Raw genomic sequence first — 15648 nt, 5'->3', positions numbered from 1 at the left:
TGAAACTCTATTCGGATGTTAAGCGATCGATAATCAAACGTAAGAATATATGATGTTTTCAGATACAGAATCATCTCGATGTTCTTGTATCAAACTGTCTAGTCTTGAGTGCTGAAAGCTTTGGGTTCGATCTAAAGAATATAACACAAACGAAATTAAAGATTGGTATTTGCTGCTTCTCTAAACATGTCCACGTCCTTATATGCATATGCGATGTGCCTTACCAATGGGCATAAAACATCAATCTATCATCATCTTTACGTAAATTTAACATGGTTTTGGCACTCACAATCAATTTTTATACTGTATCTTTATAATGTTATTTGCATTGTGTTTTTGTCTTCTGTATTGCCGAAATAATGAGTTAAATGCTGTTTCTTGATTGATTTTTCTATTGCATTTGAATGATGTAGATTCAAACAGTGAAAAAAACATTTGACCCCCTTTTTAAATGTGTATTATGCCTTTTCTATCGACAAGGGAAAAGGGGGGGGGGGGGGTCAAATTGAAGTCTTTCACAAAATAACAACGGTTGGTAACTCATAAAAATGGGGCGAAAGAAAAAGACAAACAGACAAATAAAAGTACACAATACAAAGCATAGTAAACTAAAGACTATGCAACACGAACCCCACCAAAAACCGGGGGTGATCGCAGGTGCTCCGGAAGGGTAAGCAGATCCTACTCCACATGTGACACCAGTCGTGTTTCTCATGTTATTACAAAACCGGTAAATAGTCTAATTCTGTAGGTCACATTCGTGATGAAAAGGGAAGTGGATTGTATAAGTAGTTAAATGTACGACATAAGGAAAATATCCGATATCATCTGTGAAACGGTTATTCCATAACGGTCAACCAACTCGAGATGGCGTCCGTAATATTTACGAAGGGATGATTTTAACTTCCCCATTTGGAACTCTTGGTTTAATAGCTTCCTTGTGAGCAGCAACCCTAGCCTCTATCAAGGAAAATCATGATAGTATATACAAGCACGAGAATATCTTATCACTTGGGAGATATATTCTCCGTATGCTGGCGCTGCTGGAATGTTGCTACAAAGAAATTGAAAGTTCCCAATTTAGAAGCTGAATTCATCTCTTTTGTCGTAAAGATTTAATTGTATTTGTAGTATCTTTTATCTCTAGGTCGATGGGACATATGCGTTCAACATAATTACCAAATTTTGAATTATTTAGTGAGAGAACATCGATCATCTATATAGCGGAAGGTAAAGTAAAAGGATATTGCTAACTTGTTATCTTTTTTCTAAGAAGTTCCTGTATGACGTCAGCCTAATAATAATAAAGGAACAAGTCGACAATAAGAGGTGCAAAATTGGTTCCCATTGGAATGCCGACAGTCTGTTGAAAAACATGTCCTCCAAACGTAACAAATATGGTGTCAATGAAGAAACCAAGTATCTTGATAATGTCAGTTTCTGTGAATTTTTTGTTTGAATCAGTGATTCTTTACAAAGTAGGATGTATCCCTCCCTTAGACAAGATACTTGTACATGAAACAGCTTCGCCACATGGCGATGGAGATATCCAAACCTAGGAACGTCGCCGGCTCATTGATGGATGTCAATGACAACTCTGTTCTAACCGTACAGAGGAGTAGTACTTTCTCTACACGAGGCTTTAACGTCCCCCTATCTGGCCGGATGTTGATTCGATTTTAATCGTCCTGCACATCAAGACGGTCGCCTCTTTTGCCAACAGTTTCCGTTATTATATACATCACCGGCATTCAAATAATCGGTTTTGTACGTTCCTGACGAAGATAAATACAAAAAAGTGCTTCAGACGCCTGAAATAAATAACGCGTGTTGTTTTAATGTTTTACAGCACTTGGTAGATATCTATGCTAATGGACTATCAGGACCCGAGAGTATCATTAGCGCAGTAATCAATACATCAGTACTGACATGATTATAAAAAAAAAATTCTAAAATTGTCCGTTTTGAAATTATAAAATAAAAAGGTTTTAACTCCCTCAGACAAAGTTGACCTAAGATGCATTTTGAAATTTTTTAGGTACTTATTAATTAATTGGTCACATAGGTCTTCACATGTGTAGGTTCTTTTACATCCTGGGCTTTAAAATATTTGGCTTTGAGCGTACCGGATGAAGGTAAATCCTTAAAATTGATAACGTGTTTTTTTTTCTTTTTTTGATGTTAGAGTCCTTTCGTTGATTACCGCAATCTGATGTGTGCAAGTATTTGTGAAAAGGTGTAATGTTATGAAATGTTTGTCTATGTGCTCTGTTATTTAAAATCTTACCATAGATGTTTTAAATCATATTAGTCGGGAACATAATTCTTCATGCAGTCTCTTGAAGTTCAATACACAAATCGTTTTAACTGGACCAATAGTACAAATATTGGGGGGATTATACTCTAGGAAAAAGAAAATTAAAAAGATTTGTTTTATCGAACAGAATTTAATAACATTTGTTTTTGTATATGAAAAATGCGTTTGGCCTCGTGATAAATAGCGTAATCAGCTGACAGAGCTTCTTGAATGTATAAGTCGTCCTTGAAATTCACGAAGTCTTCATTTTCATCTTCAATTTCCTCGTCATTTTGGTGGAAACTATTTGTATTTAAAGCTCTGTTTGTTTGAATTTCATTATTAAGATGAGCTTGTGATGGACTTTTGAAGTCACAGTCCGTAAATGGTAATTTGAAAGACTTTTGAAGCATACGCAGTGACAGGTCAAGTTCTTCACTTAATCCAATGAATGAGATCATTTTATGTAAATTATTTACAATGTACTGTGTTATGTTATCCTTGAAATTCACTATTAATTTGTCTAAAATAAGATTATTTTTAGTCCAACATAAGAGTTTCTTGCTATTCATAGTGGACGAAATGTTAAAGCTTTTTAAAAACTCATCATTGCATATATGCGGAGAGAAAAGTAATTGTTTCAATAACACGTTTCCTTGGCTTAGAATCCAGCTCCTTAAAGACATATCACGAGGATCAGACGAACCACAAAATTCGTCTTCCGGAAAAGTCTGACAATAGTTATGACTAGATATAAGCCTCTCTATGGGGTCTCTTAAAAATATCACATATGAACACATTTGGTTGAGATTTTGACACATTCCGAAACTGAATCTTCCTCTGTGAATCTTTATTCGGTCTTTGTACTTATTTGTTAATTTATTTCCGGAATCCCATAAGGCTCTGTTTTCGCTTGTCATCAATGGCGACATTGGCAAATCGTATGCATTTGAAATATTATTTAAACATCGAATCATATTTGAACCACCGGTTCTAGGATGATGTATGAATACTAAACTGGAATCTGCAAGTGGTTTGTCTGAATATACTCTTCCGCTCATGAAATAGTTCTGATGCATGTTTTTGTGACGTACCCATGGTGTTATTGTAGTAATTATACCCTCTAAAGTTTCTGTATTGTGTTGTTCTCCATTAAATGCTGATATATTTCTTGGATGAGATGAACCTCTGAAAAAAACCCATAGATTAATAAATAGTTCGTCGGTTCATAAAAAATAATAACAACTGAATATAATTGTATCAATGAAATAAATAAAAAAAAATGCTAAGGAAGTCATTTTCAGAGATTGGATATACTTTTAAAACAGAAGGATTCAGAAATAATAATGTTTGGCCTCAAAGAAGCATAGGTAGTTTTATTAAATAATTCCTAAGATACAAGTTTATCATATATGGTTTCAAACTTGCAAAACTTCAAAACTGCCAGCGTTGCTCACTATTAGATAAATCATTGTCATTTTGATATGCCACACTGAATGTCTTGCCCCCACATATATATTTTGATACGTAAATGTTGTTCGGACATATGTTTAGATGAAATCTTCAAAGGTGCAAGGTGACTATCCAATTGTTTCCAAACCATTCGAGTTCAAAAGACATTTAGGGTCAATTCAGAATGTCCCTGGCTCCGAGTTCCCATTCAATAAAACAAATATGCATGTAACATTAAGCAACATACTTTTGGGATGGAATGGCAGATTCCAAGTTTTGAGAATGGAAAAGTTATGCAAGCTTAAAATAGGAGAAACAGTTATAAACGTCGCTTCGAAGCTAGTGACACAATCGAAATAAGTTTGTGTTTTAAAGAAAGGCGACACAAACCAATCGTCTGTTCAAAACACCAAAGTTCGAAATCAATTAAATATTTAATATGAAGCGGTACTAGTCAGTCATGACAAGTTAAAAGTTTTAAAAAGGCAACATTCAACACAACGAATGAGTGATACGTCAATGAGACGTACACGGACTTTTTTTTAACCAACGACCAACAACTTCTACGTGGTTTATTTGGTATCTTAAAAATTGTACTAATGTCGTTTTTCTATTGATCCCTTACGCACTATGTAGGTTGAAGACATGAATATTCAACATAAAAAACTTTGTATAATTATTTTGGAATGAAAACGTTAAGAATTCATGCTCAAGTCGAATAATTTTAAAACGCTTGAAATCAGTCTGTATTTTTTTAAAATTAGGAATGTAAAGTATTCATCTTTAAATAAAGATCATATAATCATAATCAGAAGTAACACAATACAGATTTGACGCACTATTTATCGTCAAGAACCAGTGGCAGATCCAGAACTTTTCATAAGAGAAAAGGGGGGGGGGGGCGCTCTCCAGTCATGCTTCAGTGATTCCCCATATAATCAACCATTTTTTTCCCACGAAAGGCCTCCCTTGGACCCCTGGATCGGCCTCTTTCCACTGGACATAATGCCACCATCAACCATTCCCATTAAATAATATTGATTAAGATAGGAAAGACACTAACTCCCGAAAACTGATATCAAAGGAGTAAGTGTACTAGCAGAGTATTCCATGGAAAACCCAAATGCAATCTGCTGTTAGTAAAAAAAGTTCTTTTTTCACCAATTCAAAGAAGGTATAGGGTTGAAGTCATAAAACTTTGCTCAGTTCTTGGGGCACAAAAATCATGCTCGAAACACCAAATCCTGTATTTTGATTGGTTGATTCTCGAGTCTGAGTACAAAAATCTTGCTGAAAAATTTTATGACCGTAAGGCCTGGTAGAGAAAAAAATAAGATGCCTTGGTGTGATTACCAATGAGACAACTCTTAAACAGAGGACACATGATGAAGAGGTTATCAACTATAGGTCAATGTACGGCCTTCGATCAACACTGGTCAAAACCCATACCGTAAAGCAAGTTATAAAACTCCTTTGTGTTACAAATATTTGTATCGCAGCACCTATGTAAAGATGTGTCTACTGATTTCGACTGATCCCTCGAGACTGATCCAACCTAATTTTTGATTGTCAAAAAAATGTAAAAAAAAATAAATCTTAACATCACTTTGATACGATAAATATACTACGTAGTACATTCCATCCAAACGTTATCTTATAATTACATTACCCTTTACAATCGATCAGTGTTTCATTTCCCATTCAACGAACTCAAAACACATTTCATTGCTCAATTGAAGTCAACTTAGTGTGACAATTATGTTTTTTAAGTTCGTATTAAACCTTTTTAACTGTAAAATTATTTAATAATTTGTTTAAGATTAAAATCTGTCAGTGGGACAATGAACCATCAGAAACCTGATAAAAATTTATTAAATCATTCAAAATTTCAATAACTATCGTTAATAAGAACTGTGATGTACAAAACTGTCCCATTATTTTTAATTTCTGCACACAAAAACAGCATCGAGCATGTTAATTAAACGCACCGAGTGACTCGTGCCAATCATTCAGACGCTTGTTTATATAACTCCTGCCATACTGACATTGACAAGATCCTAACCAGTTACTGACAGGTGAGGGTATAGGGGGAGCTACACGATAACTTTTCTATGGTTTGAGGAATAAAGCTGCTAAGATGTCTAAGATGGAGAGGATTTAGGATTAGAGAGGTCATAACCAATTACTGACAGGTGAGGGTATAGGGGGAGCTACACGATAACACTTCTGTGGTTTGAGAAATAGAGCTACACGCAAACGTTTCTTTGGTTCGAGGAATAAAGCTGCTAAGATGGAGAGGATTTAGGATTAGAGAGGTCATAACCAGTATAGACAGGTGAGGGTATAGGGGGAGCTACACGATAACTTTTCTGTGGTTTGAGAAATAGAGCTGGTAGGATGATACTTTTATATATTTGGATTTGAAAAGTCTACGCACTTGTCACATCTTAAAAGGCCTGCTAAGATGGAGAGGTTTTACGGTTAGAGAGGTCATAACCAGTTACCGATAACTGAGTGTTTAAGGGGTCGAGCTACACCAACACTTTTCTGTGGTTTGAGAAATAGAGCAAGGATGCTAGCTATGGACCTTTGGATTTGAAAAGTCTACTTGCTATAGATCTTAATGACAATTTAATTTGATCGTGTTTTAAAAGACATCTAATCAAAGTCGCTGATTGAAAAGTCTGCTAGCTAAAAATCTCGAGGAACATTTGATTGTATAAAAAGATGATGTGGTATGATTGCCAATGAGACAACTATCCACAAAAGACAAAAGATTGTGTCTGGGAGAGACATCTTATTATATTCTCTGTACTCTTTCGATTTGAGAAATCTGTTTGCTACAGAGGCTTATTAATCATTGATATGGTCATAATTGTTAATTAACTGTTGATGAAACTTTGAATTTGTGAAATACTAAGACTTTTCTTAAGTTACCTTAGTTATATTTGGCTAAGTATTTAAGATTTTTTGGTCATCTATGCTCTTCAACTTCGTACTTTATTTGGCCTTTTATAAACTTTTTTGATTCGAGCGCGTCACTGATGAGTCTTTTGTCTTCTGCTGAAGGTTATAGATATTTCTGAAGGTTATAGACATAAATATAACAATTTATAAAAGTAAACCATTATAGGTCAAGGTACGGCATTCTACACGGAGCCTTGGCTGCGCCCGTCACTCCGAACAGCAATCTATAAAAGGCCCCCAAAGATTAAAAGTGTAAAACCATTCAAACGGGAAAACCAACGGTCTAATCTATATAAAAAATGAGAAACGAGAAACACTTATGAACCACATCAACAAACGACAATTACTGAACATCACATTCCTGACTTATGACATATGCAAACAACTGCAGCAGTATTAAACGTGTTAATGGTACCAAACCTTCTCCCTTATCTGAAATAATAGTGTAACATCACAACATAGAGAGACACACTATAAAATATCAATTGGAATGGCTAAACTCAATAACAAAATCCATATATAACATTTTAATCTGTTTCCTATTGCAATGTAAATACAAAATACAGAAAAGGAAATGTTGAGTGTGTACCAATAAGACGGCAAACGAACGACACCAAGAGGACATATAAAAAGATATAGTTGTAATTTTACAATATATAAAGTTCTTAATCTTCCTCCCCCATCTTATTCTATTCAAGTCGTAAATGGATTAACCAGAAACGATGAAAAATGTGTCTGCAACACAAGTACATTTGTCGGGAAAAGGGGGGTAACTAGATCACCAATAGTTTGAATCTCAAGGTATAGTTTGTCATAACATACAGTATCAATTAAAATTAGAAAAGAAATATTTAAATACTGATAGGATATAGATCACACTCCACTAGTAACCCACAAAATACAACAACCAAAAACACTGAAAAGTAACCATTAAAACACGAAATATCAAATAAGTTTGTTTTATTCGATTTGTAAGTACCTTAAGGAAACTTTATATGTTTGCATTTTTTTTATGATGGATTGTCAAAATCTTTCTGGCCGGCGGACGAAAAACTGAAAAACACAGCTTTAGTCTCGGACATACAATGTATGTGTAATCCTTTGTTCATGATTTTTCTTAAACTAAATAAAGGACAAGGTCCAACCGATGTTTGGTCACGATACGTCAATTTCCTGATAGTGTAGCATCGCGCATGGCATCACGCATGGCTTCAAACAAACGTGTTAACTTGCGTAAAAAATACAAATGTTTGCATTGAACGTGTAAACTGAATGGCTAATTAACCAACGCTGGTATCTGGAACAATTAACTTTTATTACCTGTGTGGTCTTTTAAACAATGTTAAATACTTTGAGTTATATGATTTAAATTCTTGCTAAATACAAGAAATCACGAAATTCACAAACAGAAAATCTCATTATATCATAACCTGATCGATTCATTAAAGTATTTAAGCTTTAAAATATATCACTAAACTGATTTGACGCAAGGTTATATTACAGCAATTCATTGAGACTTAAATTTTGTAGATGGAAATAAGTTTCAATGGATTGCCTTTATATAATGTTGCGTCAAAGTAGTTAAGTTATAAATCTTGTCGTGGAGTTATTGACGATACTCAATGAATAACATAATATTTGGGCACTGTTACTGTTAGTAATATTTTTATTTCTGTCTGCGGAGTGCAGACTTGAACGTGGTAGATAAATATTCACTCTGTCCATTTTTACTAAGTTTTGTGTTTTTTATAGTGTTTTTTTAGACTTTAAATCTACTTGTCGTTTTCTTTTTTTACTAAGTTTTGTATATTTTATAGTGTTTTTTGAGACTTCTACTTGTCGTTTTCGTTTTTACTAAGTTTTGTCAGTTATTGTAAGAATCTCTTCGATTTATGAGTTTTGTTTTGGATGTCCCCTTAGTTTCTTCCACTTCTTTTTAAAAGTTGACAAGGCTTCCCAAATAGCACACAGCTTTAACGAAGCCGAGGAAGTTGAATAATCCATGTACTAGTACACAGTCACGTTTCACGGATGTAAAACATCACCGAAATAGGCGGTATATAACCGGAAGTCATCCTGGCAAAGTTTGTTAATCCAGCTGACTAAACATTAATTTTTGGATGAGGAAGTAACTTAACAGCATAAGTCGCTATGAAGAGAACAATTCATGTGCGTTTACATGCATTGTTTATTAACACCATTGGAAATTACACCATACAACAGAAAACGGCTTGACTGGTTTTTATAGTTTGTAATTATGCTGTACTGTTACACCACTGTCCCAGGTTAGGGGAGGGTTGGGATCTCGATAAAATGATTAACCCCGCTACATTCTGTTAGTATGTGTCTGTCCTAATTCAGAAGCCTGTAATTCAGTGGTTGTCATTTGTTGCCGGTTAACGTACTTGATTTTCGTTCATTTTTTGTACATATGTTAGGAAATAATTATCTTTTGATTTTTATACGTTTGTCATTTCGGAGCCTTTTACAGCTGACTTTGCGGTAAGGGCTTTGCTCAATTTTGAAGGCCATACAATGACCTATAGTTGTTAATTTCTATGTCTTTTGGTCTCTTGTGACGAGTTGACTCATTGACGATTATATACAATATCTTCTTTTTTATATTGCAAGATGGATCAGAAAACAAGTTCGACGTATAACCTATTTGACTTTTATTTGGCAGTCAAAGATAATGGTCTGTCTGAAAAGGACCAGTCAGACATATCTTTATATAAGCTAGCTCAAGTGCAAGTTGCCTAAATTTTCTGACGAAAATAAGGTAACTTCATGTAAAAGAGTTGTAGATACATATATAATAGATATAAACTTTCATTACTTGGGTTGTTCGTTAGCTGTCTTATTGCCATTCATCATACAAACCCTTCATTTCCATGTCTTACAACAATTCACTGACACCCAATTTATCAATGTTGCATGCTTAGTAAATAACTCCCTTATCTTCATGTTCTCTTGACAAAGGAGTATGCACTTGACGTCACAATCTGTTGTGGCACTTGCATGCATTATATGTCACATGCCATTCAAGTAGAAATGCTACATTTATCAAAGCTGCATGTGTTGCTGTAATTTACCAGAGAAAAACACTACATCTATGTTGATGTCAGATACAATTAAGACGTTTTGAAACAAATAATAACAAACGAATAAATTAATTAAAAAACCAACAAGTTATTCGCCAACGTGTCTGCGTTTTGAAATTTTCTCTACCGAAAGTTTTCTAATGATTAAAATTTAACAGGCAATTTCTGCGTTCTTTTAAACGATGAGCTGAAATTGGTTCAGATTTACGAGAGCCATCGCTTTTGTACTGCCAAAAAAAAAAAAAAAATGAATATTTTTACAAGATTCTTTAATTGTACTAAAATTAAGGTTGGAACGTCTTAAGATAAAAACAAGAATGTGTCCCAAGTACACAGATGCCCCATCAGAACTACCATTTTCTATGTTTAGTGGACCGTGAAAATTGGATAAAATCTCTAATTTGGCATTAAAAAATTAGAAAGATCATATTATACATGTGCACTAAGTTTCAAATTGATTGGACTTAAACTTCATCAAAAACTACCTCGATCAAAAACTTTAACCTGAAGCGGAACAGACGGACGAACGGCCGGACGAACGAACGAACGGACGCACAGACCAGAACACAAAATGCCCATAAATGGGGCATAATGACCATATACAATTTAGTTCCTTTCAGATTTTTTGAATTGATCTATGCTATAATTTAATTTGTCTTCCTAAGCTTATGCATAGCTAACTGTAGATCGTTTTCAAATAGAATATTTTATCGTTTTCAGAGCAAGCTTTGTTTATCATGTTTTAAATTATATAAAAATGTAAACACGTGATTTAGATTCATTGCCACTTCTTGAATATTTAACAGTTGAATATCCAATAGTTGATAAATAATAATAGTCAATTCCAGGGGCGGATCCAGCCATTTTAAAAAGGGGGGGGTTCCTTACCCAGGACAAAAAGGGGGGGGGGGTTCCAATTACATGTCCCCATTCAAATGCATTGATCGTCCAAAAAAAAGGGGGGGTTCCAAACCTCGGAACCCCCCCTCTGGATCCGCGCCTGAATTCCGTACTCCACAGTGCTGAACCGGAAGAACAGAACTTACAGTTGCCGAACCTTTACAACGTCGCGTTAGAAATTACATAGGCGACATTCATACATCTTCGTGTTAAATTATATGCTGTTCTATTTTATGGGGTGGTATGTCAGTTGAGTTGCAGTGTGAGAATTACAGGAGACCAGAGATATACACAAAAATAAAAACAAAGATTTCTAGTAAGTTTAAAAAATAAGAAATTAAATAATCTTAGATAAGTTTTTTGAATGTTTTTCTCGGTTAGCTATAAGGGGTAATTCGTCCCCGATTTGTAGAGAAATAGAGTAATTCTCGGCGAGATTCTCATTCCGGATCACGTTATTCAACGTGATTTCAGGGAGTTGCCAATCTCTGTTAATATATGTCTCTGAGGAGATCAATATCAGGCAAATATTTTTTTAAATTTTATTAATAAATTAAAAAAAATAAGCCCGATCAGATTGTACCGACAAAACATTACGACCACAATCAGTAATACAAATGACGCTTTCACATTTTGTAAAATTGTTTCGATTTATCATTCCGAAGTAAATCAAATTAATCTGAAGTTTTGACAGGGTTAATATTTAAACAAATTATGCCAACTGTTTTATTGAACAAAAATAACAAACTTCGATAGCATGCATAGTAACTTGTGCAACAGAAGTTATTTATTAAAGATATTTATCAAAACTTTCTCGTTCAAGGAGAACTACATAATACCTCCACCGTTGACTTGTACAATGTTATAAATTGACAAATCTAATATAGTGAAATTATCTTAATAAAAAAATCTAATAATTTTTTTGACAAGTGGTAACTCTGGGGAGCTACCAGTGTTAACATGTAGCCATAACGGGACAATGTTTTCTAACATGTTGTAGGAAAATTGAAGGTTGAAAAATGAGTCAGAAAGTTTTAATTAGTCACGATTTCATGTAAACTTTTCGATTCGTTTGTAAAAACTTGATAATGAAAATTTATCACATGAAAAGAAGATATTCGATACGAGACAGCAACCCAGCAATATCAGAATCTGATGTTATTGTAAATAAAAAATAAACAATTATTCGGTCAATATTTGAGGTTACCCCCCAAAGTGAAACGCAAACTAGTATCCGAAGAAATAATAGTAGGTTATTTATACACGTATTTATACTGTATCCCCAAAGTACGAGAGCAAAAGTCAACAATAAATATTCAAAAATTGAGAAGTTGAATGAACGTAATGAAACAGCGTATTCAAGGTGAATAAACATGAAATGCTGGCTTTACATGTTCTATAAGGTGAATAAACAAGAAATGCTGGCTTTACATGTACTAGTGAGACCAATCTATAGAATTGTTTATAGGCCACAGACCACAATTAATTTCTCTATCAGTTCTTTATAACCTTTTGCATCATTAAAAAAATTGCACCATGCACTTTTGTCCAATTTTTTGTGTGTGTAATGTATTGTCCTAGTCCAAATATATATCCAAAATTCAAAAAGATTGAAGCAATCACTTTTACAAATTTAGCCAATACACATCCATACCCCTATTGACAAGTCAAGAGATGTTCCGAAAACTGTAAATATCACCTTTTTGCACTTGACCTAATCACTCATTCCATATCAAAATCAGTTAAAATACAACCTCCAAAAATTTATTTGACCTCTCTTCTTTCATTTCCACCCAAAAAGATTTAAGGAATGAGTGAGGAAAGGAAAGAAAAAAAATTAAGGAAAAATACACTCTAATTAAAAGGAACTATATTCGTGGACAACGAAAAGCGGGGTCATTAATTGTGGTCTTGGGCCTAATAGCAGCATTTTTTTGAAGTCCAATTATATCAATAGTGTTGATTGATAAATATTACTTCACATCCAGTAGCAAATATTTCATGCATGTCCAGGACGCAAACACATTAACAAATTTATGATACATTCAATAGGTAGGTCCTGTAATAGGGGAACATTTGGACTGCCGCTAGAAAATTAGGGTTAGTTGTATATAAGGACAGACGTTTAGCAGAGAACGGACATCTCCAAGAGTTGACACAAAGGTTAAAAACCGCGTACAGAGATGTGACAGTGTATCTACACGAGGCATCGTTTATACAACCCCTTCCTATGCACATAATTATAGCCTTGTAGTGTAGTTTCCAAACTTTGAGGGGGGTTCTGAACGTTGAAACCTCCTTTTTTACAATCATTTGTATGGGGACATATAGTTGTACTCCCCTCCTTTATACTGGGTTTGGACCCCCCTTTTAAAATGGTTAGATCCGTCCCTTGCCTTGAGAATCCATAAAATGAAGCATTCATTACAATTGTGTGGGACTAGAAATTCGTTTGCCATAACACTTATTCACATGTTCACAGAAATCAATTGAAAAATACTGTAGAGGTGTTCGGACGGTTCAGCACCTGCATCTTTTATTTCGCGCCTAGGCCACCCAGAAAAAATAAGTAATTATCCGTTATTTTATTTTCGTACAAATGTTTCTTGGTAAGTATAATGGAAATGTTTATGTTATTATTAAGGTAATTATGAATTGGATTTTCCAGCTTGCAGGACACGACGCATCTGATCAGAATGGTCTGTGTAACGATTTTAAAAAACAAAATACCATGTTGCATATGTAATCCGAACAAAGAGGACAGAAACAATATGATTAAACCACCAAATCCTGAACTATATCATAAATAACAATCTTGAAATTCATCAATGTCAGAGAAGGCTACAGTAAATATTATTGACACCACATGTACGTCGGAAGCGTGCTAACCGACTCAAGTGAAGATGACATGATAAAATGGATTTATCAGGAAGCTACCTTCGTAGCCAACAAAAACATTAATTGTTGACTGTGTAAATGTTTAAATTAATTATCCAGTTCTTCCATTGTTAAACTGCCATTATATTTGACATTAAGTAGTTTAAATCTAGACCGATGCATAGACTATTGTATTTTAGTTCGTTGACAAGTGCCCGTTTACTTTTTATATTTGTTTAAGATTTTAAAAATCCTTCTTTTGACATGTGTCAAACTAAATTCGTTCTGTCAGATAACGAGGCGATTAAGAAGGGGGAAATAAAAGAACATGTGGTTTCGATTTTCATGAAGGTTATTATTAAATGTCAATGGTTTTATGGGTCATGTAACAACTACTTGGATGTAAAATAAACAATTTTATTGTTTTGATCAAATTGTGACAAAAATATCTTATAAATTCTCTTCTCGGTCTCATATAAAATCCATATTTTCACTTTCATAGCACCATCGAGGAACGGAACTATTACAGTACCTGAGTTTATCTGGGACTAGTATATACTAATAGTATAATAGTCCAAGAGTACATGAACAGCAATATAGAATTACAAATTTTGCATTTAAAACGAATACAAATATATTCATTCCTTTACTAAAATTAGAATTTTGAATATCCAATCTTTAAATAAATGGTTGATTGTTGTTTGTTTAACGTCCAGTGGCAAATATTTAAATAAATGATTGTTGTTTGTTTAACGTCCAGTGGCAAATATTAAAATAAATGAAACAAAACATATATACTTAAATGTTCTCTTGTTTTAAAGGAAAATACCTTTCTGATGTATTTTCTGATTTCAATTTAAAACCCTTTCGCTATTTACGAAGCCGATAGTTGAATGTCATTTAAATTAACACATTTTGAATTTTCGTGCGTCCGCGGACGCACTTTTATAATACTGGGTTCATCAGGAACCTCTAACCAGAATATTTGAAAATCAACCGGGATGTGTAGATGAGCAGAAGAGAGCATAAAATAATAATATATTTTGTATTACCTGTAAATTGGTTTCCTACTGCTGTAAAACAGAGCTATAGTTCCTAGCACACAGACCACCAATAATAGTGAGTTAATTGTCAACGTAGAGTTCTCCATTATTTAATGTTCCATCGTTTTTGAATAAAAACCACGTCTTTCCCAGTTTCCAGGTTAAGAAAATCAGAGAATAAGCTTACTACAGAATATATCAATTATTTATCAGTGACAACGTAACATGAGTGCGTATGATTATTTAAAAAAAACTATATTTGACAAAGCCTCCTTGCGAAACAATACATCACTCTTCAAACATGTCAAAAATATATGAAAAAACTTTAAACTGGTCAATATATCCCTCAGTTACCGTAAAACAGTTCCACAGCGCAGTTAACTTGTGACCAATTTGTCACTAATCGACCACGGTGCACCTGGATAAATATTAAAAGTTCGAAGTTTTCAGAAACAGAGTCAGTTCCCTCTGCGCTTCAAGTTAAAATTCAATAACTCCCCTACTAATTTCAAGTTCAAAAATTGAAGGATTTTTCATAATCTATGAATAATAAAACACCCGGCAGAAGTTTAATACTGTTTATGATTGACACATGCCATTCAGTTTGAGAAGTTTAATAAGTCGAATTAAACTGCCATTCATTCAGATCGATCACATACGGCGCTAGCCACTTAGCTTTACCTCCTATAAATAATCTCTAAACTAAAACTGAAGGATAAACATTGCAGCGTTAATCTCTAAACTGCAGAGTAAACCGAAACGGTACTGTTAATAAACGATAGGGTTTCATTTCTCATCAATCAACACAACTGATTAATTTCCCGTCTGTGAGGTTCTTTACGAGTAAAAGTTATGGTTTTACGACTATAGTACATGATAGCATCGAATCCTTCCGGTTCTGTTATGAATGCATTCATATTGATGTTTAGGATGTCAGAACGTTATAAAACTTATTAAAGAAGATTTTTTGTTCATGGACCAATATATTTTTGTTCTCTTTGCAGTAGGTAGT

At 34.0% G+C, this 15648-nt stretch overlaps 1 protein-coding gene across 1 annotated transcript; it reads right to left on the bottom strand.

The window, feature by feature from the left end:
* Positions 1–2427: 2427 nt before the first annotated feature.
* Positions 2428–15392, bottom strand: LOC139497299 (uncharacterized). Its single transcript, XM_071285489.1, has 2 exons — positions 14646–15392; positions 2428–3484 (listed from the first exon to the last, which is right to left on the bottom strand). Exons 1-2 carry the CDS (start codon positions 14741–14743, stop codon positions 2434–2436), a joined length of 1149 nt encoding a protein of 382 aa, XP_071141590.1. The 5' UTR covers positions 14744–15392; the 3' UTR covers positions 2428–2433.
* Positions 15393–15648: the final 256 nt, after the last annotated feature.

The sequence above is a fragment of the Mytilus edulis genome, chromosome 12 (assembly GCF_963676685.1).
Source record: "Mytilus edulis chromosome 12, xbMytEdul2.2, whole genome shotgun sequence".
Classification (NCBI taxonomy): Eukaryota; Metazoa; Mollusca; class Bivalvia; order Mytilida; family Mytilidae; genus Mytilus; species Mytilus edulis.
This window is presented reverse-complemented; position numbering and strand designations above follow the sequence as displayed.